The sequence below is a fragment of the Panthera pardus genome, unplaced genomic scaffold (assembly GCF_024362965.1).
Source record: "Panthera pardus isolate Hobbes unplaced genomic scaffold, ASM2436296v1 HiC_scaffold_13, whole genome shotgun sequence".
NCBI classification, from domain to species: Eukaryota; Metazoa; Chordata; class Mammalia; order Carnivora; family Felidae; genus Panthera; species Panthera pardus.
Window position 1 is genome coordinate 110070424 of NW_026526688.1, and position 27604 is coordinate 110098027.

The window sequence follows — 27604 nt, forward strand, 5'->3', positions numbered from 1 at the left end:
TATAGACGGGGAAATGGAGTCACCAAGACTCCATTTAAGTAACAAGTCCAAGGTAACACAAATAAAAAGTGATAGGGTAGGGTTCCTGACCACTAGACTCCAGAATCTCTCATGAAGTCTCCATCTCTGCATGTAGTATTCCTGGATTAATTAAACACATTTTATTGCCTTTCTTTTCTTATTCCAGAGTGGGATTTGCCCAGCTCCTGTGTTTGTCTTTACTTAGTGATGTCTTTATCTTGCTCTCCTGAAAAGATGTGCCTTTGTTGTTTTGCATTTTAATGTCAAGGTGTTACTCAACTCCTTATGTTTCCTGCTCTTCATATCTTCAAGTCAATATGTCATTTAAAGTTAAAGTTTTAAAGGGTTACGATTTAAAGTACTATACCAGGTTATGTTCAGGCAGACAGTTAATAAATGTCTTTTCATGACATTGTTGGTTCACATGTGTTTCAAATCTTAAAATTCCAAAATTTTAAAGGGCTGCTATTCGCAAATCCAAAAATATGTACTTTGAGTCAGCTGAGTGTCCAACTCTTGATTTTGGTTCAGGTCAGGATCTCACAGTCATGGGATTGAGCCCTGCGTCAGGCTCTGCGCTGCTTGGGATTCTCTGCCTCTTCCTCTCTCTCTGCTCCTCCCCCACCCACATTCATTTGCTTGATCTCTCTCTCTCTCAAAATAAATAAATAAACATTTTAAATAAAATAAAATAAAATAAAATAAAATAAAATAAAATAAAATAAAATAAAATAAAATAAAAATAAAATACGAAAAGTACTTCCCAATGCTTTGAAAAGACCAGAATATATAAAGGCAGTCATGCAAACACACTCTAATGAAGCTTTAACCTGTGCTTCACAAATCCAATTTTAAATAGAATATGAAGTCCTGGGGCACCTGGGTGGCTCAGTCAGTTAAGCGTCCGACTTTGGTTCAGATCATGATCTCATGGTTCATGGGTTTGAGCCCCACATCAGGCTCTGTGCTGACAGCTCAGAGCCTGGAGCCTACTTCTGATTCTGTGTCTCCCTCTCTCTCTGCCCCTCCCCTGCTCACGCTGTCTCTCTGTCTGTCAAAAATAAATAAATGTAAAAAAAATTTTTTTTAAAGAATATGAAGTCCTAATCTACCATTTTTAGATGTGGAACTTACTACTTTGTTTTAGTATTAACTTTTAAGAGAATAATTCATTTTAACTTTTAGGCTGAAGAAAATCTTATTCAAAGACTATACAAGACAACTTTGTGATGTATGGGATAGAAAAATGCAGGCGGCAGAATTTTAATGAATTAGTTAATGTAAAAATATCTTCATTGATTTGCAGATTCTTTTGAGTTATCTAAATAATCGTATTCTATAATACATTTTTTGTCTTTTCCTTTTCCATTCATATTCTTATTTTATTACATTGGCTAGGGCTTGAACACAATGTTGAACAGTATCACTAAGAAGAATCCTTTTCTTGCTACTGGCTTTCATGAGAATACCTTTAATAACTTATAATTCTAAATGGTTTTGCAGTGGTTTAGGTATATTTCCTCTGCAAGCAGCCTGATATTCCTCGCTGAGTAATTTTTTTAAGTTATTAAAAATAAAATTTAATCTATTAATTTGCATACATATTAAATATATGATTGAAAATAATATTAAAATATTGGGTACAAAAATATCTATAGTAGAGAGCTAAAATGACCCATGAAGTTACTACCATTAGTTCTGAAAAGTGGTAACTGCCCAAATAAAAGGTGTAGAATGGAATTTTATTTTTAAAGAAAATAAACCCAGACCAATCAAGGTCATTGGATGTTTTTTTAAAAAACAATTTAAAATTGTTTTTCCACATCTTCAACTTCTATGCTAGCTTCAATGATACCTTGCTCTAACTAAGGTATACTCATACTATATTTCAGACACTTCAAAAATCTTTTTTACTATTTTACCGTAAATAAATGTAAACAACTCTTTTTTGGTTTATGTTATTCCATTTAGAATTTTCCACAGTGGAATTACTCTCTGAAAGTGATTTTCAAGAATAATACTCGGTTAAAAACATATTTTGGTAGTTGTATTTCAGTTTCCATCACCCAGAATATCTAAGATGAGAACCCTCATATTTGATCCATTAATCTAAAGCTGCACGTGTCTCTAGGTGGTCAGTCTATATCCTAAATGTCCTGGCTACTGAATTACTTAAACTATTACATGACTACTATATCTGTGTTTAGGATAATGCAATTTCATGCATCCGAATTGACAGTGTTCCAAAGAGCATGCGGGGGAAAAAAAAAAACAAAAAAAAACAGTCACGGGAGCTGCAGCTTTCGTTTTTAGTAGCAGCTTAGTTAAAGAAAATTTTTTTTAACATTTTATTTATTTTTAAGAGACAGCTAGCAGGGCAGCAGCAGAAAGACAGGAAGGCACAGAATCAGAAGCAGGCTCCAGGCTTTGAGCTGTCAGCAGAGTCCGATGAGGGGCTCAAATCCATGGACAGTGAGATCATGACCTGAGCTGAAGTCAGACACAGATGACTGAGCCATCCAGGCACCCCTTTAGTAGCAACTTGTTAACATGTCAAGGAACTGACTTTGCTGCTGTCTCCACTGTGCTGAGAACAAGCAGTGGGGGCATGCAGAGAGGCCACTCTGACACAAATGAGCTATCACTGAATCTGTTATTAACAATGACGGCTAGGGGCGCCTGGGTAGCTCAGTTGGTAGAGCATCTGACTTGGTTTTGGCTGCGGTCATGATCTCACGGTTTATGGGTTCGGGCCCCCTGGGGGGCTCTGTGTGGCAGTGTAGAGCCTGCTTGCGATTCTCTCTCTCTCCATCTCTGCCCCTCCCCACCTCTCAAAATAAATAAACTTAAAACGTATATATATGTGTGTATATATATATATATGTGTATATATATGTGTGTATATATATATGTATATATATATATATATACACACATATATATATCTCAATGACAGCTAACAGTCACTGAGTTCTTATGCCAGGCATTGTTCTAAGTGCCGTACATGGATTAACTAATTCAATTCTCATATCCTCTATGAGGGAGGTACTATTATTATGATGCCCCTTTTATAATTCTCCAAACTGCCTCAAGGTGATCTTTAAAAATCCAAATCTTATCTTTTTCTACCTCCCACCTCTACCTCATACTGGGCTTAGGATAAGCATCTTAAAACAAAATCATTAACATGGCTCACAGAGTCCTGCAGGCTGTGATCTTCTCTCTCAGCTTCATATGTACCACATTTCCCCTTCATGTTTCAGCTCCTGGATTTCTTTTAGGCTCTCGCATGTCCTATTTCATTTTCCTACAGCACACTGCATCTCCTTTCACCCCTGATTATCACATCAATTCCTTTTTTTAAGAGAAAAGTTACTGGACAGTACTATGCTAAGTGAGATAAACCAGAGAGAGAAAGATAAATACTGCACGGTATCACTTACATGTGGAATCTTTTTTTTTTTTTTTTTAATTGAACTCATAGGAACAGAAAGTACAAAAATGGTCTTCAGGGGCTGAGGGGTGAGGGAAGTAGGGAGAGGGTGGTAAAAGTATACAAACCTTCAGTTATAAGATGAGTAAATTCTGAGGATCTAATATATAACATGATGACTATGTAGTTAATAACACTAGACTGTACAATTGAAATTTGCTAAAAGAGGAGAACTTAAACGTTCTCATTTTAAAAAGTAAGAGAGAGAGGGAGAAAGGAAAATAAACAAATATGTTAAGTCATGAACATGTGAATTAACCTGGAACACTTTCACAAGGTATACTAATATCAAATCATCACATTGTACACTTTAACTACTTTACGATCTTATTTGTCAGTTATACTTCACTGAAGCTGGAAAAAATAGATATAAAAAATAAAATTATCTATGAGTTAAAAAAAAAGAAAGCAGTTCAGTCACTACTTCCTCTGGTCTCCCCCACTCCAACCCCATCTTTGTATCTTTAGCAAACATTAGGGGGCACAAATTGAATATCCAAACACGTGCTGAGGGAGGGAGGGAAAGATGGAGGGAGGGAATGACTACTTCCAATAATTTTCTATTGGCAAGTTTTACTTCATTTATTTAGTGTCATGTTTTCACATTTTTGTTTTGTTTTGTGCTCTTTGTCTGGAAGGATCACTACTTTGAGGTCTTCCTAGCATCTTAGTTGCTGTGGAACGTGCACATTGTGCTATAAGATCTGAGGTAAGAAGCAAACCGCTCTGGTACTATTTTAACTATTTGCTGCCGGAGGTGCTTATCCTCCATTTTAACTCAGAAGGACAGAGAAGGATCCTCTGTATGAAATTTGAACTCTATTTCTACTCAGAGAAATGTAGAGCCATCTTAGCCATTTTGTTCTTCTCCCTACAAGTCTCACCTTTCTACAATTTAGTTCCTTTAAAATACAGTAATAGTGGACACAGATAGTCTTCTGAAGTGATAAATATATGGCCATCTACTATAGATTTACATTCAATGACATTTATGTCTTACTTCATTCAAATTTCAGGACAAAATGGCAACCAGTATTCAGCCTTGCCACATCACCTGTCCCCAGATTAATGAAGATAAAGACAAATATAAATGTCGCAATTTTATTTCAAAAATAGCAAACTGCTTTATTTTATTGCAAATGAAAATATTATGTCTTTTCAGATGTGAGTGTGTATGAACAGACCAGTACTTTCAGTGTTGAAATTCTACTATAATATGAGAGAATTCCATTTTATACAAAGTTTTAAAGATGGCAATTCTCATCATTTCTTTTGGAGAAATGATCCATATCAGAGAATGGAGAATTGGAAAAGCATACTTCCTTTGTTTAGCTCCAAATGCTGAGGAACGAAGATGCACTTCCACGTGTGTAATCATTCAATAAACTGATTTTCAGAGTCAAAAAGACAACGTAAGTGTCCCCAGTTCTTTCTCATCCCCAGTCAAATGCAAGTACATGTTCACCTTAACTTCAAATAAAGTGTTACAATAATTTTCTTAATTAAAACAACTAAGAACCTTATTAAGAAAGAGCTATATGGGGCGCCTGGGTGGCTCAGTCAGTTAAGCGTCCGACTTCAACTCAGGTCACCATTTCGCGGTCTGTGAGTTCGAGCCCCGCGTCGGGCTCTGGGCTGATGGCTCAGAGCCTGGAGCCTGCTTCCGATTCTGTGTCTCCCTCTCTCTCTGCCCCTCCCCCGTTCATGCTCTGTCTCTCTCTGTCTCAAAAATAAATAAACGTTAAAAAAAAATTAAAAAAAAAAGAAAGAACTATATGTATATATTTGGAGAAAAATGCTGAAAACATAACAATTTTTTTGGATCTGTGAGTCCGGATCCTATTTTATATACTGTGTGTGTGTGTGTGTGTGTGTGTGTGTGTGTGTATGTATGCGTGTGTGTTTGTGCGTGTGACAGAACGGAATGTTCCATTATGAGTTTTTGTTTTAAGAGCCAGGGATGGCTCCATGGCCATATGGAAGCAATTCAGTGTAATGGGCATGCCGGCCAACTGTGTAGGCTTTCTTCCTCTTCACAGCCCAATTCAAATTATTTGTGACAATGAGTGAGGGCCAATGAAGTAAAAATTATTGGAAGCTACACCCAACAAAACATTTATCATTGCATAGAGTAGGCATATGCACCCCTAAAATTCTGGGGGTATAACTAATGGGCATGTAATCTTGCAACTGGCATTAATGGCCACGGTCTGAGAATCTAAAAGCTAATAAAATAAAGTCTAATCATGTTTGTGTTACAAATAGGAAAGTCCTCCTTTGGAATGAAATTTCCAGAATTGAAAGAACAAAGAGTAGTGACCATAAAACAAGCAAAAGGATTCAAGAAAAACAGAAGTAAATTTTCAGCAAAATATGTTATGAAGAATACCAAATCAGAATTTCTTATTTGGACTCACTCACCACTAAAATAGGATGAAAAGAGAAAAAAAAAAACTGTTTCTGGAATCCTCATAATACTAAAACACAAGAAATTCAAGAAAAAGTAGAACAATGCAAAAATTAATAAGAAAAATGAATCAGAAAGACATCACCAACTATACTTCAGAAAGTATATTTAAGTCTTCCGTGTGTTAAGAATTGTGTTTCATAAAAGAACACTCTAAGAGAATGAATGTCTGAGTGAAAATGTCCCAAATGTAGATAGGTGTCCCAGTGTACATGAATCCCTTTTCTTGGAAATGCCTCGCTTTTAAGGAATGTTTTTAGTTATTCCCAGCATCTTCACAACTAGACCCTGAGAGAATGGATGGCATTTGAGCCAGGGACCTGGCTCTTGTGGGAGGTAACTGAACTGACCTAGAAGAGGCAGATTGTAGAGAAAGCTTAAGGGAAACAGTGAACTATGTAGAGGACTATTGGAAGGGAGGTGTCCATGAAAATGGCCCTGGGCTTGTGACTCAATCACTAATATGTTTGAGACCTTAGATTTCCTTGCTTGTGCCTCAAATTTCCTTATATCCAAATGAGCGTAATCACTGCTAGTTCACATCATTGTAAAGATAAAATGAGATTAAATAATACATAAAACTATACATTAAAATTAAGAGGCTGAGTGTAAGATACTACTATGGGGTTGTAATTTTGTGGCATCTGGACTCTCCTCCAACCCACACTTAGCTCCCTGGACACACACTTCCACCTACTCCTTAAACAGACTTGTGGGAATTTCTGGCTCATCCTTTCTTCCAATGAAGTCACATTTTCTTTTCTCTCTGTAACTATCAGGGAATTTAAACATCCCAGTCTCCATTGTATAAGGTAAAAGTCAGCTACAGTTAACCACAAGTTTTACTGTGCCCATGTTCCACAATTTCACCTAGCTTCTACTGTATAGAGATATTACCTATACCAGAATCCACTGTGCTCTTGTTTTTTTGTTTTTTTTTTTTTTCATTGTAGCCAAATAGGCATCACGCAAACCGGCTTGCTTCATAAAAACAAAAAAACAAATAGATATTTTTAAAGTAACTTTATTTTATTATGAGGGTCATTTGGATTTTAATAACTTTACATGAGAAAATAAAATTAAGATTGCAAGGAAAAACACTCTTGTGTGAGGAACAAAAAGTCACATGTTATTGTGGAGAAAATTAAAGAAGGGAAATTTTGCAGGCCAGATTTTCTTGGCAGCAACAGCAAAATCTCATCATGTTTTGAACATTTTTGCAGAGCTCTAGCATTTATAGTTCACAAAAAATACTACAGGAGAAGTTTTCACCTTAAACCTTTGCATGGATGCTGCTGCAGGAAAATTGGCTGACTTAGACCTTCATAGGGTCTGGGACAGAAGAAAAAAGAATTTTAGGAATTGTTTCCTGGGTCTGTAGTGAAGGTCTAACTGTTATGAGAGTTCTAAGAAGCAGTTTTGCCTGGGGATGAAGATTATGAGTAAGTAAATGAATCATCTTTATCTCAGTTTGTCATCGATGATGACAGAGTAAATGAAGATCAAAAGAGATAATATACACAATGCGTCAGAGATAGCTCCTGGCAGTCAATATTATTTTTTGTACTATTATTAACATCTATTGTTAAGGATGATTGGAATATGTAACGGAGCTAATTCTTATACAGGAAGAATATATGTGCATATGTTTAGCCTCCAATCATATATGTGCAAGGTATTACACCAAATCCTAAAAATACAGAGGAACGTGAGAAAAAAATGATCTGCTCCCAAGAAATGTACCACCTTGCAGAAACTGTAGATATACATAACAAAAAATAAACCTGAGATAGGCAAATATTAATGGGCAAAAGTGTTATAAGAATTTAAAGGAGCTCATCACTCTGAGAGTATTTTTTTTATTTTTTTCAAAATTTCATGTATAACATATAATTGGAACATTGGTTTAAAAGTCATATCTTTGAATCTAATAGCTGTACAGGTTATAAAAGTGATCAATAAATGCCAGTACAAATATCCAGAAAGCATTCCAGCATTACTTTGTAGGACTGTGTAGAAGATGTCCATGTGCCGAGTAAAGACTGTCAGAAAGTGCCCAAGTTTTCAGAAAGCAAGCAACCATCCTCAAGGCAAATAGCATTCCTCCAATCACTCTAACCTGACTTCTAGCCCCATTATTCCACCAACACAGCTTGCACTGAGACCTTGATGAGATCTCCGTGCCACTGAATCCAGGAGAGCAAAGAACCAAGCCAGAGAGCCACAAGGTCTGAGCAATATTTAAAATCATATCGAGATTTTAGATGGACAACTGTCTCAGTAGAGACCACACTGCTACCACTGCTGAGCACAGAAACTTAAACATCAGTGGATTGTTATTATACTGATCACATAGTTCCATTTAAAATTCTTAAATTGCTTCTGCTGGTGTTCTGGAATTCTTCATGAATTAAGGACACTACCAAAATTGGCACTGTGTCGTGTCAGGGTAAGCTTCACATGGATCTTACAGTTTATGTAGAGAGTGCAGTAAAATCCACAGGTGTATACCTCTCCATGACCTATGAGCTCCGTAAATGTTTACTGAACATTTATTCCTTGGGGCTTTTCTTAATTCGACAATAACCTTAGTGGTCCATTTCCAAAAAATTCAGAAGTTTGTCAAAAGCAAAGTACTATGCAGCTATCAATGTTCCTATACTAACAGACTATTCTGCATTTGTCTTGCATTATGTTCATAGAAAGATATGGGAGAAGGTATAATTTGAGTACAGAATTCAGAATTTATGTTGCACATTTGGTATTCCTATGCCCCTTTTCTGGTTCTCAAAAGGAAGAGACTATCTAACTACCATGAGCATGGTCCTACCCACCCATCTAGGTCCCTTGTTGTCATGGAAAAAATCTGTATCTTAATCAAGACAAGACTAATGAGAATCACGTATGAAGGACTCATATCCTCTCCCAATGGCCCTTAAAACCATGCCTTTAGGATTTGTTCACACATAGGAACAAAAAAAACCAAATAGTTTTATATAAATTCCTGTATTTTAATCTTAATCATTAAATTACAAAATATTTTAAGTAATAGTAATTTTTGTCTTTGGTAATGATGGCCACCTAAATTCAACATAGTAAATAATCTCATAGGGCTTATCAAATCACTTAGGCATCTAGAAAAGCATCCTAAATTTTAATTATTAATTTTTTTCACTCCAAAACTTTCTTATAATATAAAATCAGTTTGAAGCTAGTTGTCAGGATTCCCTACAATATGAATCCTAAATTGAGCTAATTAAATACAATACAAATAAAGATTACTTTAATGATAATATAAATCTTTCTATAAAATCTGTTATAATCTGGCATGATTATGACTATAAAGAATGGGCTCATTGACTCTTGAAAGCAAATTACCGATTAAGTGGTTCTGGCTTATTCTTGAAAACCTCCAAAGCATATAAATTTCCAGTAATCACAGTGTAATAACTGATACAACTTTTGACAAGCACTTATCTTGCAGTATTTGCTACCTGTCAACTTTTATGAAATCACAACGTTCAACGAGTCATTTTGAGCAAAGTAACCAAGCTCTTTTTATAGATACTAACAGCACTAACAGTTGGCATGTGAACTTCCCATTAAAAACCTCCCATGGACAATTGAACTTGACCAGGTTTTCATTTCCATGCTTCTTAAGTATACAAACTACTGACTTAATGCACATAATTAAATCTGTACTTAGTGAATCTCTATAGCAGTGTTCTTAAGCCCAGTTTTCTCTTATATTCTCCAAAGCAGTGGGTCTCACAGTGTTCCTGAACTGGAAAACCTCAGCATTATGTGAGACATGTAAATTCTCAGATCCCACTCCAGAAATGAATCCGAAACTCTGGGGTTGGGCCCAGAAGCACATGCTTCAACAAGCCCTGTGGGTGATTATGATGCCAGCTAAGGTCTGGAAGCTTTGCTCTGGAGCAAAAAGATGTTCTCTTGCTATAAAGAAAAGATTTTAATCCCTTAGTTTAGAGCAGTAGATTTTGTGAAGTCCTGTGTCTCTAAGCCCAGGATGCCATTATACTTTATATGCTATATGGGACTTCTTTACAGATGGTATCAATTTAAAAAAAAAATTTTCACGTCATGAAGATGTTATAATATGGAATATTCTCAATAAATGTTAAAATAGAGATGTGTATTGGACTTTCAAAAGAAAAATTGTGCTTTAAAAGAAAAATGCGGTTATTTAAAACAGTATGATATTAGAGAGGTGAAAATAAATAACGTCTTGTCTGTCATAATTTCAACAGAGTCTTCCCTCTAATCAAAGTCCAAGAAAAAAGGGCTGATTCTAACTTTTGCCCTGTAGTGCTATTTATACCACTGGAGACATGTCAACATAATGAATGAATGAACAAAATAGGTAGAGATATTCCTACACAAGGCCCCTCAGAAGCAAGCCAGTGAGATTATCCCAAAGAATAGATAGACAGGAACTGGTTTATTTTGCTAATAGTCCCCGTGGCATGGCCTGTGGTATGCTAGAGAGGCTAAAAACTTTAAAAGAGAGAGAGAAGAAATGGATTTAAAAGGATACACCCCTCAATTTCTTCATAGATTCATAATAGATACCAAAAGGAAAGCTTTGGGAAAAGCAACATTTCTTCACGCAGAAAATGGGCATCAAGTTTATGATGTATTTTGATTATTCTTTTAATTCAAAAAAATACTTCATTTTAAGAACACGCATTTTCTATCCTACATAATTGTTATTACATGCATTGTAAGGCTGTGGGTCACGAATTTTCTTATTTCCTTCAGGAGTTTTGTAAAGTCCACATTTGGGGTGTGAGGTAATTAGTGTGATTCCCACTTCATAGCAGATCTCCTACTGGAATGCTAATCTTTTGAGAATTTTTAAAATTTAAGGAGAGAAACTACTTTTATAGCACAACATAGAACTTGCATGAATAATTCATATTTCACAGATGTCACTGTCATTCTGGGAAAAAACACTTTATATGCTTTTTTAATGCACTTAAAGAGAATGACAGACTGTGTAGTTGTCAAATTTTCAGTTATATTAAGAGGGGGATCATAATACATCAAAAAAATATCATAGCAGGAGTTCATAAAATAATGTGGCTGAAATAAATAACGGAAATATTTATAGCAAATTTAACTATCCAACAGCTGGCTCAACCCATTAAATCAATTTCACAAAGCTGTTCTAATTTAAATTCATTCACACCAGAGAAAATCTGAATGCAGTACCTGAGACTGTGCATTAATATTGGCTCCTTCCTTAACAAGAACTTTGACAACTTCTGCTTGTCCAGCCAAAGATGCAATGTGAAGAGCAGTGTTCCCCTTCTGTTTTGGAGAAACAAAATAGAAAATATTAGAGGTATCCAAATTTTGTAGACATCGAATGTACAGGCATTTTCAATTTTGCTGATTGATAACTTCAAGTGGTTAAAGTTTGTCATTCTAATCCAGACAGTAGCCCACCTTGGAAGGGGATAAATTGTCTGCCATCAAAACACTGAGCCTCCTGTATAGTGCTTTCCTTTTCCATCCTTCACAATTCTCGTGAGGTGTCGGGCCAGTCTATATTTTGACAATCATGTGTGCATGAGGTGTTAGAAATCCAGGTTAACTGGCCATATTCCTAATTTATTCCACCACTCTTTTTGTCCAACCCTGATCAGACTAAAGCCCCAGCTGGTCGCCTGAGGGCCTACAGCCTAGCCTCTCTGCATCTCTCACAACCATATTATCACACTCCAGCTCTGGGCAACAGGCTTGATTCTGACTAACTACTGTTTTTCTCCAAATTAAAATTTCACCTTCTAAAGACAAAGATTTGTCACCAGTGATGATATTTAAAAAATATATATCCGTTGTTTCTGGGGTGCCTGGATGGCTAGGTCAGTTGAGCATCTGACTCTTGATTTCAGCTCAGATCATGATCTCATGGTTGTAAGATCGAGCCCTGTATGGGGCTCCATGCTGGTCATGGGATTCATCCCCCACGTCAGGCTCCGAGCTGAACGTGGAGTCTGATTAAGATTCTTCCTCTCCCTCTTTTCTTCTCCCCCACTCTCTCTCTGTCCCTCAGATAAAATAAAATACTTAAATCTGTTGTTTCTGAAATGACTCCCCAACGACAAAGTTCAAATATATTTTAGTAAAAGGACTATCAATAAAAAAAAAATAGTTTCTAGTATACCAAACATCTTGTACAGTTCTTTAAAAATGAGTCCAATAGCTTTACAAACACACATTATAGTGATAAAATCTAATTTTCCCCAATAATTCAATCCATGATCCAAAATCTCTTTTCCATTACACTATAAGAGATTCCGAATATTCTCTTACCAAGTTAAATGAATACATTAAAAAGATATAACAACTTCATTAAAGCATGAAAATTACCTGTCCATTTCCACTGAGAAGTTTACTACATCAATATACTTTTGAAAAAATGAATTAACCTTAGGAAAATAGGTGCTGTCGTCCACACATGATTATATTAATCTAGTGTCTACATGAATCAAAGAAAAAAAGACAGAACATTTGAAACAAAGTATGCAGAATTCTCCAGTCTCATGTTTGATAAGTCTCTAAAAGAATCAACTCAAACTCTGCAAAGTTTAGTGGAAAGAGTTTCAATTTCAGTTCTTCATGGTCAAGAACCTTGGTGTTCCAGCAAACGTCTGCAATGTATAACCAGACAAAATAACTTTAAATCATTTCCTCTTGTCCAAGGAAATAAATTCTACTAGCATGAACATTACCTTAGTGGCAGAATCCACAGAGGACCCTCTTCCCAGCAGCTCCTGAACCAGGCCCACATGGCCCTCCTTGGCAGCCAAATGGAGAGCGTTGAGTCCATTCTGAAAAGAGAAGCAAACAGTCCTCAGAAATTGAGTAATAGTTGTGGGTAGTATCTGATTTTTATGCAAGTATTTAACCCAGAGACTAGACAGACTCTGGTTTCTTCATTGTACTTTTTCTTTTTGCATTAGTTTGAAGCTACTAAGTTCAGAGAGACTAATTTCCAGTGTTTTTGATTTAGAGAGGGAAAGTAGTAAATATTCATTAGAGCTGTGGATTTGCCAACTTTATCTCAACAATTTTTTGACTAAGAAATATCTAAATACTTTTCTAATGAGAGAAAAAAAAAGAACAACTGTATCATCTATTGCACCAGTCACAAATAAAATTCTTTCCAGTTTCTAGAACATTGAGAGAGTTTAAATAAATCTTACTTTTTAACAAATGGGAAGGAAATCTTTTTTTTCATAAAAAGTGATTCAAAAGCCATAGGACAATTTCTAAGCTAACAAAACTTTGCAATAACATTGTACTTAAAAGACACTTAGCACTATGTCACTAATTTGTCTGTAAGTTTTTTTCCCCAAGAATTTCAAATTTATTTTATAACTTCTGATAGAGATGAGGGAGCATAAGACAAGTTGAGGGCAAAGTACAGGCTAATAGCACTCCCTCCCGCCCTCTCACCCCCAGGTGGGATATGTATGATATTCCCCAGACACTCCAGGCTGCCTAAGAACAAAAGAAGGAAAAGAAAGCAAATGGTTGACTGATACAGATCACAGTCATGCAGAACAGGAGTCTTCTTCAGTTTACAGATAACTTAGTAAACTTCAAGAAAAAGATAATCTTATCCATAACCTAATCTCCAGAAACCTATAGACTCCGTTTCCTGGAGCCCTAATATCACCCTCATCAAGATGTAAGAGGGTTTAAGTGCTTGTCATGGTGATGTGGGAAACAAAGGCAAATTAAAACTTAAATTTCCTTAGTACCTACGGCCCACTGACATGTCCTTGAGACAGGCAGAGTGACCTTCCTCCAGGAGCTTGGCTGCCTTGATAGTGACACTCGCTAGGGGCAAAAGGGAAACTTAGCTTAACATTATCCTGACCCCCCCAGGATCCTGTGAGTCTCCTTAAACACATAAAAATTCCTTTGCAAACCTCCTTTAGCTTTAACCCCCAAGTATATGTTGGCAATTATACTCCAAGCATACGGCCCTTGATATACATCTGAGGGGTCTCATGACTGAGGTTTTAGTAAACAGTAATAAATGATATTTTCCTAACAACAGCTAGCCCCTCAAGGTCTTGGAAACCTTGCTTCCAAAATTCCTTAGAGATTTGCACTGTCCCTAACCCCCTCCTAACCTGAAGGTATATAATCAGTCACTCTTCACAACCGCAGTGCAGCTCTTTCTGCCCACAGGTCCAGTCCCCGTGGTTTAATAAAATCACCTTTTTGCACCAAAGATGTCTTCAAGAATTCTTTCTTGGCCATAAGCTCCAAACTCCACTGTCACCCCCAAACCCCATCATTAGTGCTATAATATCTGACTCACATCTAAATTCCTAAAAAATTACCCATCATAACATTGAAAAAACTCATCGATAATTTTACCAAATATGGTATCTACATACATGATACTGACCTCCCCCAGAAATGACTTACAGTCAATCAGGAATTTTCTGATCAGTGCCCATGAGGTAATCTGTCACATGGGCCCTCTCCATTCCCCAAAGGAAGATGAGGTAATCTGCATGATAAAAACCCCTGTTCTATCTGCATGATAAAAACCCCTGTTCTCCCCCTAAGGGAAAGTGACCTTGCCTGGAACTTTTTTTTTTTTTTTTTTTTTTTTTTTTTTTTTGGCTAATAACTTTCTTGCCCAACCCTCCTTCCTATAAAACCTTTCATTTTATACCACTCCTTGGAGCTCCCCTCTACTTGTTAGATAGGATGCTGCCTGATCCAGTCATTGTTTAATGAAGTTAATTGTATTTTCAAATTTACTCTGTTGAATTTTGTTTTTTTTAACACATATAAGGAGAACCAAATACATCTACAAAATGCTCTATGGCAAATTTCCCGTTACTGGTCAATGCTTATATTAATGATTCTCTTATGGGAAGCCTTCAAGCTTTTATACCTGTTTCAAAAATAAGATAATATTTATTTTTCTTCTTTGCAAAACATGGTCCTGGTTTTTCAACAACATTTAACTCTGAGCAGCTGATATAGTTGCACCATCAATACACGCATGTCATAGTTTCTATATATTTACTGGCATAAAATAATAAGAATTAAAGTACTTTCTAAATACGTTATTCCTAGAAAATTTAACGAATTCATCAACAATATAACAAAAGCTTGATAAAGACACTTTTATGACTCCCGTGTCCTACCAGCATGCAGATAATGATAACTATATTAACTAATACAAATGATTCAACCAAAATTATTTTCCACTCCCTTTACCAGACCAAAGTTGTTTTCTGAGTTATTCAACACCCAGTCCCTTTGGTAACGGGAAGTGGAAGTACTTAATTTTAATAGATGTAAAAACCACTTCACAAATAGTAAACTCATTCTGACATAATGAAGGACAAGCAGTATGATCTTCGGATAGGAATTTTTAAGGAGATAATTAACCTCATATTTTAGAGCCTGTAACTTTTCTGATAATTTTTTATTCTATATATATATTTCAGCATGACATTTGATTAGTTGGCCTAAGTTGTTTACTGGAAGAAATCTTTTACTCTGTATGATAAGCCATTACATAAATGTTTTTTAAGTTGGATCTGTTACTTCAGTAAGTAAGAATCAAATCTGCTGATCACTGGGAGTTGTTAGATGGCCTAGCCAACTAATATTTAAATATGAAGATTTAAATATTAAATATTTACATATTAAGATGCTTATTATAAGAAGTTGCCTTTCCTTTTTCTCAGTTTTTGTCTCTGCCTCCATCTGAAGTTTCCACCTGAGAGGTTTGAAAGGACCTCTGAGACATCTAATCCAGTGATTTGCCTAACACTCTGTCTGCCCCAGGTCTGATAAATAGTACCTACTTGATAAATATTGTTGGATGAATGAATGAATCTAAAGAGAGCATAGAGGGAATATTTTGGTAAAGTCTACATTTATAAACAATCAAACCTATGTAATATATTTGAATGGAAAAGACTGAGTAGTGCCTAAAGTTTATAAGCTTTCCATATATCAGGATTTTTATCCAAGTGGGACTAGAGATTATTGGTTTGGAGATATATTTTCCAAGTGCTTAAGGCCTACCCATAGAACAACTGGACTTATTATGCACTGGAATTGTTATCGTCACCAGCTAGACCCTAAGACCTGACCTTCACTGCCCACTTGCTTGTACTCACCAATCTTTTTACCACATTCTTCTTTAAGTTCTTCTTTCCAGTTTATCTCTTAACTCAGGCAACTAGAAACTGAAACCACTCCTTGAGCCATGGGACTACCCTGATGAGACCTCTAGCCACCAGACCACCCAGACCAGTCTGAGTGTAACTCCCCACTTGTGCCTGCATAGGCAGGCCTCAGAGTGACTTCTAGAATGATAAACTGACTTTACCTCATTATAATGTGGTAGAGCCCCTCCATAAGGAATGTGGTTAGAACCTCAAGACGAGAGAAGACAACCTGCCTATGTGCTCAAGGGCGACATTCCTCACGACTCCGGAACATAGACCGCCCATGCAGACTGCATGTTACCATATATGGGAGACAAAGGAGCAAAATTTGTACAAAAGGCACCCACCCCCACCACTGCGCTTGGGGTTCAGCCTTTCGGATCCTAGCCTGCTGATCCAGTGCTGGCACAAATAAAGCTGCTTCCTGGAAAGAAAAGCCTTGGTGTCCCCACTCCGTGTGTGACTCACTGCTACATTACGTGGGGGCTTGCCCAGGAGGCAGACACAGCGTTTCACTTCCCTTGTCACCGGGGCTTGGGGCACCAGGAGAGGTGACCTTGCCTGGCACCAGTGGACCGCTTGATCCATAGGAGACTAGCCCCTCCTGTCATGCCAGGGTAAGGGCCCCGGATACACAAAGGAACCCAGTGAGGCCCAGGAACCAGCTCAGGGAGCACAGCCCATCAGACTGGTAAGAACCTGGATTCATTTTGGTATACCTGCCCCTAAGAGATAGAAGGAGAGCCTGATCACTTCCCAGAGCTGCCTGAATATTTCCATAAGGAACAAAACCAACTCTAAGGTGCTGGGCACTGGGCAGCGGATTGGAGTCACTATGTGACTGTGTATGAATGAGAAACAGCAGAAAGTTTCCAACCTGACCAATGGGCCAAAGCGAGTATTGAGTCCCCATCCACAGTTCCTTGGTGACCTCATACAGCTTAGGGTGGTGTCAGACTTCCTGGGGAGTCTGATCTGGGTCAGAGCTTGATACTGAACCCATTAAGGCTAAGAGGTGCCTGAAATATCTGAGAGGAGAGCAGCCGAAAGTGGACAAAGTTGGTGTGGGTCCTCTCCAAATTAGTCCCTCCCTTCCCCCTAGCCCTCTCTTGTGCATGAAAGTTGCCAGTTAGGGGGAGGAAATGGGTAGAAAGAAGAGAAAACTGACTCCCCTAGAATGTATGTTGAGGAATTTCAAAAAGGATATTCAGGACATTATGGTGTGAAATTAACTCCCAGAAAGCTCTGGACATTCTGTGAAATTGATTGGCCATCGTTTGGGGTGGGGTGGCCCTCTAAGGGCTCACTTGAGAAGGAACTAATTATCCGAGTGTTCAGAGTCATTGTGAGGGATCCAGGCCACCCGGACCAATTTCCTTACATTGACTGTTGGCAAGACCTAGTCCTATACCGGCCGCCTTGACTAAAAGTGTGTATTGAAGAGAGCTGTAAAGTTATGATGGCTTGTGGCTTCCTCCAAATGCCAACCCAAAACTGAAAAGCCCATACTGTTGGGAGGGCCCGAAGGGACCCTACTGCCATGTGCCCCACTGCCATCTGTGCCTCCAGCCATCCCAGCTGCAGAAACCCCACCAGAGCCTGCCCCTAGTCCTGAGGCCTCACTCCCCACCTCTAGCACCACCGGCCTCTCCAGATGTGGCCAGCTCTCCCGGATCACCAGTCCTAACCCCATACACCCTTCCTGGAAGGCGATAAGAATATCAGGCCAAGGGAGGCAGTCCCTCCCTGAAACAACACCGGGGAGCCCTACAGATGCCACTGAGGGAAAACTAGGGGATCCGTCTATTATGATCAGGAAGGCCAGATCTGAGGAGGCCAGCATGTTTTTGTGCACCAACTCTTTACCACTACGGACCTCCTAAATTGGAAACACCATACTCCCTCCTATACAGAGAAGCCCCAGACTATGATTGAACTAATGCAGTCCATAATTGAAACCCAAAAACCTGCCTGGATGGATTGCCACCAACTCCTCCTGACCCCCTTCGCCATGGAGGAACATTGCCAAATTACCCAGGCAGCCCTAAAATGGTTAGAGGAGAATGCCCCACTGGGTCACTAGACACTCAGGCTTATGCTCGGGCCCACTTCCCTGGGGAGGACCCCAAATGGGACCCAAATGACTCAAGTGTAGACAGAGGGCTCACAAGGACTGAACGGTATCAAGAAGCCCTTCTAAATGGCATGAAGAAAGTGGGGGTGAAAGGCCATAAATATGAGCAAAACATCTGAAGTACTCCATGGACCCGAGGAGAGCCCAAGCCAGTTCTACAAAGACTATGTGAGGGCCTTCGTCTCAACACCCCTTTTGATCTAGAGGTGCCCATTAACCAGCAGATGGTCAACACGTCATTAGTAGGTCAGGGGACTTTGGCACAGAAGGCAGAGCTCATCGCGCTAACCTGCCTGGAGGCAGGGATATGTGTTAGTATATACATAGACTCTTAAGTATGCCTTCACCACGGGGATTTATACAAAGAGAAGGGTCTAACAAACTCAGGAGGAAAGACATAAAGTATGATAAGAAAATCCTTGAACTCTTATATACTGTGTGGGCCCCTAAACGAGTGGCTATCATGCTTTGTCAGGGACATCAAAGGGGAGACACCTTGGCTGCATGGGGAAATGGTAAGACCAAGAGGCAAAGCTTGTGGTTTCCAAAGGATCAGCAGAATCAGCAGCTTTAACCACAGCACTGTTCCCTAGTCCACTGGCAGAATGGGACCCTAATTACTCACAACTTGAAAGTACCTGGTACTGACTGAAAATGGAAGCTAACTCCCAGGTGGATGGTGGAAATTTGAAGACGGCCAAGTAGCAATCCCTGAGGCCCTGGCTCCAGCTTTTGACAAGCCGTTCCATCAGGAAATCCATATTGGCTGGACAGATCTAGAGACTACATTGAGCCGACATTTCTATATCCCTTGACTCTTCAGCATAGCCCAAGCAGTATGCGAGCAATGTGAAACGTGTGCCCGGAATAACCCACATCAAGGACCCAAGGCTGCCTCTGGGGTGCAGAGTGTCAGGGGAGCCTCATTTGAAAGTATGATGGTGGATTTCACTGAGCTTCCCCGGGTCCAATCCTATAAATATCTGTTGGTCTTTGTGTGCACTTTCTCAGGCTGGGTGGAAGCCTTCCCTACTCGCACAGAAAAGGCACATGAAGTGGCCCGACTTCTAAAAGAAATCATTCCTCGATTTGGGATCCCTATCACTATAGGATCAGACAATGGGTCAGCATTCGTGGCTGAGGTGGTGCAGCTGGTGGCTAAAGGGTTAAAAATCACCTGGAAGTTACACATGGCATACCGACCTCAGAGCTCTGGGAAGGTGGAACAAATGAACAGAACCCTGAAGCTGCAATTAAGTAAACTATGTCAAGAAACCCACCTACACTGGGACCAGGTGTTGCCAATCACCCTGTTAAGAATCAGATGTAGTCCCACTAAGCAGACGGGGTTCTCCCCTTATGAAATCCTTTATGGGTGCCCTCCCCCCATTATCAAGGGCATAAGGGGGGATCTAAATGAGATAGGCAATCTAACCCTAAGGCAACAGATGCAAGCCCTTGGCTCTACCCTAACCACCTTACACCACTGGGTTAGGAAGTGACTACTTGTGAGTCTGACCAGACAGGCTCACCCCTTTAAACCAGGAGATAGGGTATGTATGGGTGAAGGAGTGGGATGTCCAACCCCTGTATCCCCTCTGGAGGATACTGTCATCTTTACTGTCATCTTGTCCACCCCTAGTTCAGTAAAGGTAGCCGAAGTGGGTCCCTGGATTCATCACAGCAGAGTGAAGCTGGCATCTCGAAACTGGGAGTGCATTCCTGAGCCATCAATGCTGTGCAAGCTGACCACACGGAAGAAGCAATCTGCGACTCCAGAGGCTCGGGGAGACTGCAGCCCTGCTTTAGTCACTCCGGAAGCTGACTAATCTACGCACGGCAGAAGCTTGAAGAATCAACGATCCGATGGAACAAATAGACTGTCCTTATTTTCTATATTTGTTTCCTTACTGTGATGCACTGTCCCCCTTGTTTCTTGCTGTTATTGTGATTCTTGCTCTACTTTTCACCATAGGATTGGCAGAGGCTGGCTGAAAGTGTGGTGAGAGGTTTCTGTTAGCACTCACCTTCCCTTTGTGGATAGGATGCTTCATTGGTATCAGTTGCTTCTAATCTGGACCCCTTCTGTAGCAATTCCTGAGGCACTGGCTCCAGCTTTTGTCAAGCAGTTCCATCAGGAAATCCATATTGGCTGAACAGATCTAAAGACTACATTGAGCCAACATTTATACATCCCTTGACTCTGAAGCATAGCCTAGATTCCTCATCACGTGACCCATGTATTTGTATAACCAGGTTAGGCCAGGGAGTCACTTGGACCTTACTATACCATACCCGTTTCTCATGCCAAGGAAAAGTCCTGCAGACACAATAAGACCACCTATTCTATCTGCCAATGGGAGAGTCAATACACTTGCTTTGACCCACAACACTCCCCCAGTGAAGATTGGTTAGAAGTCCAATCCTACCAAGAGGTGGGGCAAGGAGCTTGGTCAGCTGGACACAAATTACTAACCCAAAAGGACCAGTGTCAATGCTGTTTGACATACGTGCAGTTATAGATACTGGCCCAGAGGCATCTGTCATATGAAAAAAAGCAGGCACTTGTCATAGAGGGCCCAAGGACTCATGATATACCATACAGAGGCTTAAATGGGGGGTGGAAAAAACAACTCAATGACAAATACATTGTGAAGAAAATGGTTTATGTGCCTATACACCTGAGTTTGTATGCCCCAGCTGGAGCTGTGTTTCATGGGCTACTTGGAAAAAAGAAGGCACAATAGCATTCCTTCCTAAATCAGGTTATCAGTCAACCTATAACCCTGTTAATTTTACCATCATTAACCCAGGATAATTGGCATCCAGATTCACAGGTGAGACAGAGACCCAGGGACTGTGCTATATTTCAAGAGAGTCACTACTGCTCATCCAACCACATCCCATCAAGTCTTCCACTCCTTCTGTGAAGAAATAAGAAGTAGCCACCCTCCCATTTCAGTCACAGTATAGAACTTGTTTCTAACGCTAGCAGAGACTGTAGCCCAGACTCCGAAGATCTCTTCTTGCTATATATGTGGGGAAACCAACATGGGGAATCAATGGCCATGGGAGGCTAGAGAATTAGATCCCGGTGAACCTTATAATGGAACAGAATGCCCCAGTCCTACTACCAGGGTTTGGCTCCTCAAAACCTCAATTGTTGGGAAAAACTGCCTTGCCCGGTGGGGAAGAAAGTTGACCATCTATGTTGAACGTTTAACATTAGACCAAAGATTTTATAACTCAATTTCCTAGGAAACCCAATGGTGGGAGTTTACCAGATCACCTTGAGGCAGGTCCCAACCGTTTTCTAAATTCTCTTATCTCCAAGAGGCCTAGGACAATGTCAATGCAGCTACTGAATGGCGGGGCCCAGGTGAACTATACTGGATATGTGGAAGGATAACCTAAAAAGTACTTTCCTCATGCTGGTCAGGGTCATGTGTGCTGGGAACTATTTGTCCATCTTTCTTCCTGCTCCCACTTGCCAGAGCGGAACATTTGAGAGTCCAAGTGTATGGGGACAGGGAGACTCAAAGGAAATGACGAGCCCTACCAACTGGTAACTGGAAAGATGATGAATGGCCTCCCAAGTGTGTAATCCAATATGGCCCTGCCACCTGGGCAGAGGATGGGTCCTGGGGCTACCACACTCCCATTTACATGCTACACCACATAATCAGACTGCAAGCAGTTGTAGAAACTATAAACAATGAAACTTTCAGAGCTCTTAACTCACTAGCCAAGCAGCAAACCAAAATGCACAATAGTATCTATCAGAATCGCTTGACTTTAGATTACTTGCTTGCTTCTGAGGGAGGAGTTTGTGGAAAGTTTAACTTGAGTAACTGCTGCCTACAGATAGATGATGAAGGAAAAGTCATAGAGGAGATCACAGATCGAATGAGAAAGGTTGCTCATGTCCCAGTCCAGACCTGGAAAGGTTGGGGCCCTGAAGAGTTATTAGGAGGATTTATTTTCAACTTGCAGGGGATTCCAAACCCTCATAAGTGTTTTTCTCTTGACCTGGGGGGCTTGCTTAATCCTGCCTTGCCTAGCTCCCCTACTTTTACAGTCTGTCTCCAGCCTCATTGAAGTAATGGTCAAAAGGAAAGCAGCCACACATGTGATGATGTTATGGAAACATAAACCTCTAAACCAAGGTGATGTTCTTTGACCAAAAATAGGGGGTCCAAGCATCAAAGGAGAGAATGTGGTAGAGTCCTTCCATAAGGAATGTGGTGAAAACCTCAAGACAAGGGAAGGCAACCTGGCTATGTGTGTGTGCGACATTCCTCATGACTCTGTAATATAGACCGCCCATTCAGACTGTTTTTTACCATATATGGGAGACAAAGGAAAAAAATTGTACAAAAGGTGACACCCCCCCCCCCCCCGCCATGCTTGGGGCTCAGCCTTTTGGGTCTTAGCCCGCTGATCCCACCCTGGCATGAATAAAGCTGCTTCCTGGAAAGAAAAGCCTCAGTGTCCCGACTTTGTGTGTGACTTACCCCTATGATAATACTAAAATTTCCACCCAAGGAGGAGTATAAGCCTAATTTACATAACATACAATCCACATATAGGCAAGTTTCCTTAAGGTGCATAAATGGCCTTATTCCCACCTTTACATATGACAGGGCTTCCCTATCCAAATACTCATCCTAATCCTAAATAAAAGGAATCCATTCACCCTTTTGGGTTGAAAGTTATTCCTCATGACCACCTTATTTGCTGCAAATTAAGCTTACTTGGTGCAACAAGTCCACATGGTGTGTCTGTGACTCACCAAGGAGAGAACTCACAATGGTTCAGTTACATTATTTTCTTTCTAAAATCTCATGCCATATAATTCCATAAGTTCTTACATGAGGGGCAACAGTTGGCTTCTTCAAATAATAAAACCTCTTCATATATGACTTTCTGTGTTGATCCACTCTTTCTTCCTTTCTTCCACCCAACATGGGCTTGAACTCACAACCCCAAGATCAAGAGTTGCATGCTCTAACTGACTGAGATCCATTCTTTATGAAGCTGATACTTCTACTGTGTTGATCCATTCTTTATGAAGTTCCTTCCTCTCCACGACTGGAAGAATGGGGAATCATTTTATTTGCTCCTCTGCAATTCTCTTTTAGCTTTTGAAAAAAATTTCTTTTTGTCAACTTCTATATCCCATTAGAATTTTCTCACTGGATAACTTTTACTTTTTAGTGATTATTTTATCTGATGTCAACACTTATGTAAATTAAAAGAAGAGTTTAACCTGTGAATTGAAATTCCCAATCGAGAGAACATGGAAGATTTCCCACCTTAAGTTCTCCAGAGCCCTTTAACCACCCCAAATTGATCAAATTAAAAAAGGACTTGAACTACCTCCATTTTGACTTTAGTCTGTACTTTCTGATTCTTTCCAGCTTATCTTTTAACTCAGGCAAAAGTTTCGGTGGGCAAAGCATCCAGTGATGGGAACCAAAACCACCCCTCAAGCAATACAACTGCCATGACCTGACGCCAGAGAGATCCAAAGAAAAGGACAGAAAACATGATTGACCCCAAGACAACGATGGACCTGAACTACATTGTTCATCTACATGCATCCACCAACTTCTGTCCCATATTTTCCTGGTATAAACCTGGAAGTATTTTCAGCACTTTGGAGACAGTCATTGAGACATTAGTCCCCTGTCTTTCCAGTTCTGGCCTCACTGAAATAAATTCCTTTCTTGTTTCACCATCACTCAGCTCTCTGTCTTTGGATTTTATTGGAGGCAAGTGGTGAAACCTGGTCTATTTGGGACCCCAGAGCCAGGTGCTCTTATACTCCTGCATCCCAGTTACAAAGTTTTCCTGGACTGAGCCCATGGCTCTGAGCTGTAATCAGTTGAAGAAGGAGGAGGACAGGGAAGAGAAAAATAAAGCATCTCGTCAATATTCTCAGTATTGCCAGTGATTTCTCTTTTAGTTCTTTATTAATTTTAATATTAATTTAATATTTTAATTTAATTTAATTTAATTTAATTTAATTTAATTTAATTTAATATTTCTCAGAATCATGTCTTCCTATACTGTCATGGAAATGTTTTACTATGCAAGTCAACAAATAATATGTATCAGGGTTCCCCTCCCTCCCACTCCAGAGAGCCAGTTGTTAAACATTTACCAGCAATATCACTGCATGCCAAAGTCAGATGGCTTGACAGCAGTTTATATTTAAAATATGTGAACTGGAGGGGTGCTGGGTGGCTCAGTTCATTGAGTGTCTAACTTCAGCTCATGTCATGATCTCGTGGTTCATGAGTTTGAGGCCCACATCAGGCTTGCTGCTGTCAGCACAGAGCCTGCTTCAGATCCTCTGTTCCCCTCTCTTTCTGCTCCTCCCACACTTGTTCTCTCTCTCTCTCTCTCTCTCTCTCTCTTAAATGACATTTAAAAAAATAAATAAATAAATAATGTGAACTGAAAAAATGGCTCCCCAATGGTCAATATCTCTAAGGTACAATGGCCTGAATCTGGTCTTCATTTATGTCTAAAATTCTACAATATGGGATATATCTACAGGTAATCTTGTTTACAAGCTTTATAAAGAGTCAAGTATTATTAACTGTTGAGGGACCACAAGGCAAGCTGAGGGCCAAGCACAAACTAGCACATCCCCCACCCAGGTGGGATATGTGTGACATTCCTCAGGCACTCCTGGCTACCCAAGAACAAAGAAAAGGACAGAAAACAAATGGTTAAACTGATAGTCTCCATCAGCTTACAAGTATCTTAGTAATATTAAAAGAAAAGGGCAACCCTATCAATAGCCTAATCTCCAGGAACTCCCTACTGTCTTTTTTTTTTTTTTTTAATGTTTATTTATTTTTGACAGAGAGAGAGACAGAGCATGAGCAGGGTAGGGCAGAGAGAGAGAGAGGGAGACACAGAATCCGAAGCAGGCTCCAGGCTCTGAGCTGTCAGCACAGAGCCCAACAAGGGGCTTGAACTCACGGACCACAAGATCATGGCCTGAGCCAAAGTCGGATGCTCAACCAACTGAGCCACCCAGGCGCCCCAGGAACTCCCTACTGTCTTAAGGGTAATGCTTTGCTAGAGGGAAAAACAACCTTAGCTTCACTATAGCTAGACCTCCAGTTATCTGTGACCTCTTTAGCATATGGAAATCCCTTTAAGAAACTTCCTCCTGACCTTACCTCCCCCAACCCCACAGTGTATAAGCAGTCACCCTTCACAACCCCAGTGCAGCTCTTTCTGCTCAAGGGTCCTATTCCCCTGCTTTGATAAAATCACCCTTTTTGCACCAAAGATATCTTCAAGAATTCTTTCTTTGCCGTAGGCTCCCAACCACCACCACCACTCCAAAACCTCATTGTTAACTAATCATCAACCTTTTATCGCTTAAAATGGGTGGTGTAGACTGGCTTGAAAGTGACTTCAACAGTGGCATTCTGAATATAACTTTCTATTAATTTAAAATAGAAAAGTTTGAGAATTAAGATGTTTAAAAAGGTATCAAATTTTCTTCAGTTCCATGAGTGGCCAATTCTCTGATGTTTAAAGGATTTATAATACTCTTCTCAATTTCCCCTCTGGGAGATCTTTCTCCTTGAACTCTATAGTACCACCTCAGCCGAAAGCTATAACTTATGGTAGCCCAGACCATTAGAACACAGTTTCTATTTTTGTGTTTTAATAAATGTTGGGAAAACATTTTATAAAAAAATTGACAAGGCTAATAAGACACTATCTCAAATATAATATAGCTGACACCGTCTAAAAACTTATAAAGTTCAAATATATATTTATTTTATTTTTTTACGTTTATTTATTTTGAGAGAGTGCACTTGTGCATGTGTGAGCAGAGAGAGAGGCAGAGAGAGAGGGAGAGAGAGAAAACCCCAAGCAGGCTTTGTTCTGTCAGCACAGAGCCCATTGTAGAGCTCCAACTCTCAAACTGAGATCATGACCTGAGTAGAAACCAAGAGTCCGGAGGCTTAACCGACTAAGCCACTCAGGCGCCTTTAAATATATATTTAAATTAAATATATCCAGAAGTTATCTTAAAGAAGACTCCAATGCCAAACTATTTACCTTAGTTTACTCCAGTTTTCTTTTCACCATTTCAAAATGTAGCTGACCTCATTTTCACAAAATAAACAAAACATTTAAATCCACAGGACAAGATAAAACATGTCCTCAATAATCGGTTAGCTTTCTTCTTTATTGATTACAAAGCTGAGGCTCTAATTTATAAGAATTTTCTAAGGAAAAGCACCCTTTTTGGAAGCACAGAGATCCTACTACACATCACTGAAATTTATTTGCATTTTATTGAAAACATCATGAAGAATGTGATTAAAATTTCTATATGAGGGAATAATTTGTAAACCCTATATAAACTATAAATTGAATTCAGGATATACATGGGTCTTTAAGATTTCTGTAATACTAACTCTACTGAAACTAGAGTTGATATAAAGACAGATGATGGGTGCCATTCTAGTTATAAATGCTATAAATTTTTAATCTGCCTTCTTTTAAAATGCAATCAAATTGGGACTATCACATTATTGTTATCCTATTGAATTAGCCATAGGAATCAGAAGACAAGCAACTTTCTGCTTAATGTTTTGTTTCTGGAATTTCTAACCAAAAATAGGTTTAATTAGCAATTGAATACGCTGGGTAATTGTTATTAGAAAAAGCAGCTCAGCATCAATAGACTTAAAAGAAAAAAGTTTTATCTGGCGAATATGAGCTAACATATAAATTAATCACGTTTAAATGAAAGGTGATAAATAATCCCATCTAATAGTACAACTCGGCTAACTCCTAGAGAATATGCTTTGCAGTCAACCCATTTTGGTGAGTCCCTGAGGTCATGTTTCTAAAATTCAGATTTCCCACTGGAGCCACACTGACACACTTTGGCTTACCATGGTCAGTTAGTAATATTGGCCTACATTTCAAAGAACGGTATGTTGTTGTTAGGTATTCTTCACTTTGCCAAGTGAGGGAATGAGGAGGTGGACATGCCCAACTAGTCAGATCTTTTATATTTGAGTGCAAACACAGGGCAGGTTCTAGAACTTTCCCAATAGTGCTTCCCACACATAAAGTGTTTGAGGCACATAACCAAAACATAAAATATTGTCAGTTTCTGCATTTACTAGAACACTCACCATGAGCTTACTGGGTTCTGGCCAAAGAGTCTTCTGAAACAATTGATATTTAAC

The 27604-nt window shown here is 39.3% G+C and overlaps 1 protein-coding gene across 50 annotated transcripts in view; it reads right to left on the reverse strand.

Moving 5' to 3' along the window:
- ANK2 (ankyrin 2) overlaps positions 1 to 27604 on the reverse strand; it is a 669482-nt gene that overhangs the window by 161616 nt on the left and 480262 nt on the right. For all 50 annotated transcript variants that reach the window (XM_053901307.1, XM_053901312.1, XM_053901304.1 and 47 more), the window contains 2 exons: positions 12743 to 12841; positions 11217 to 11315 (listed from right to left, as the gene is read on the reverse strand). In XM_053901307.1, the coding sequence (XP_053757282.1) occupies positions 11217 to 11315; positions 12743 to 12841 (198 nt within the window). The remainder of the gene's footprint in view (positions 1 to 11216; positions 11316 to 12742; positions 12842 to 27604) is intronic.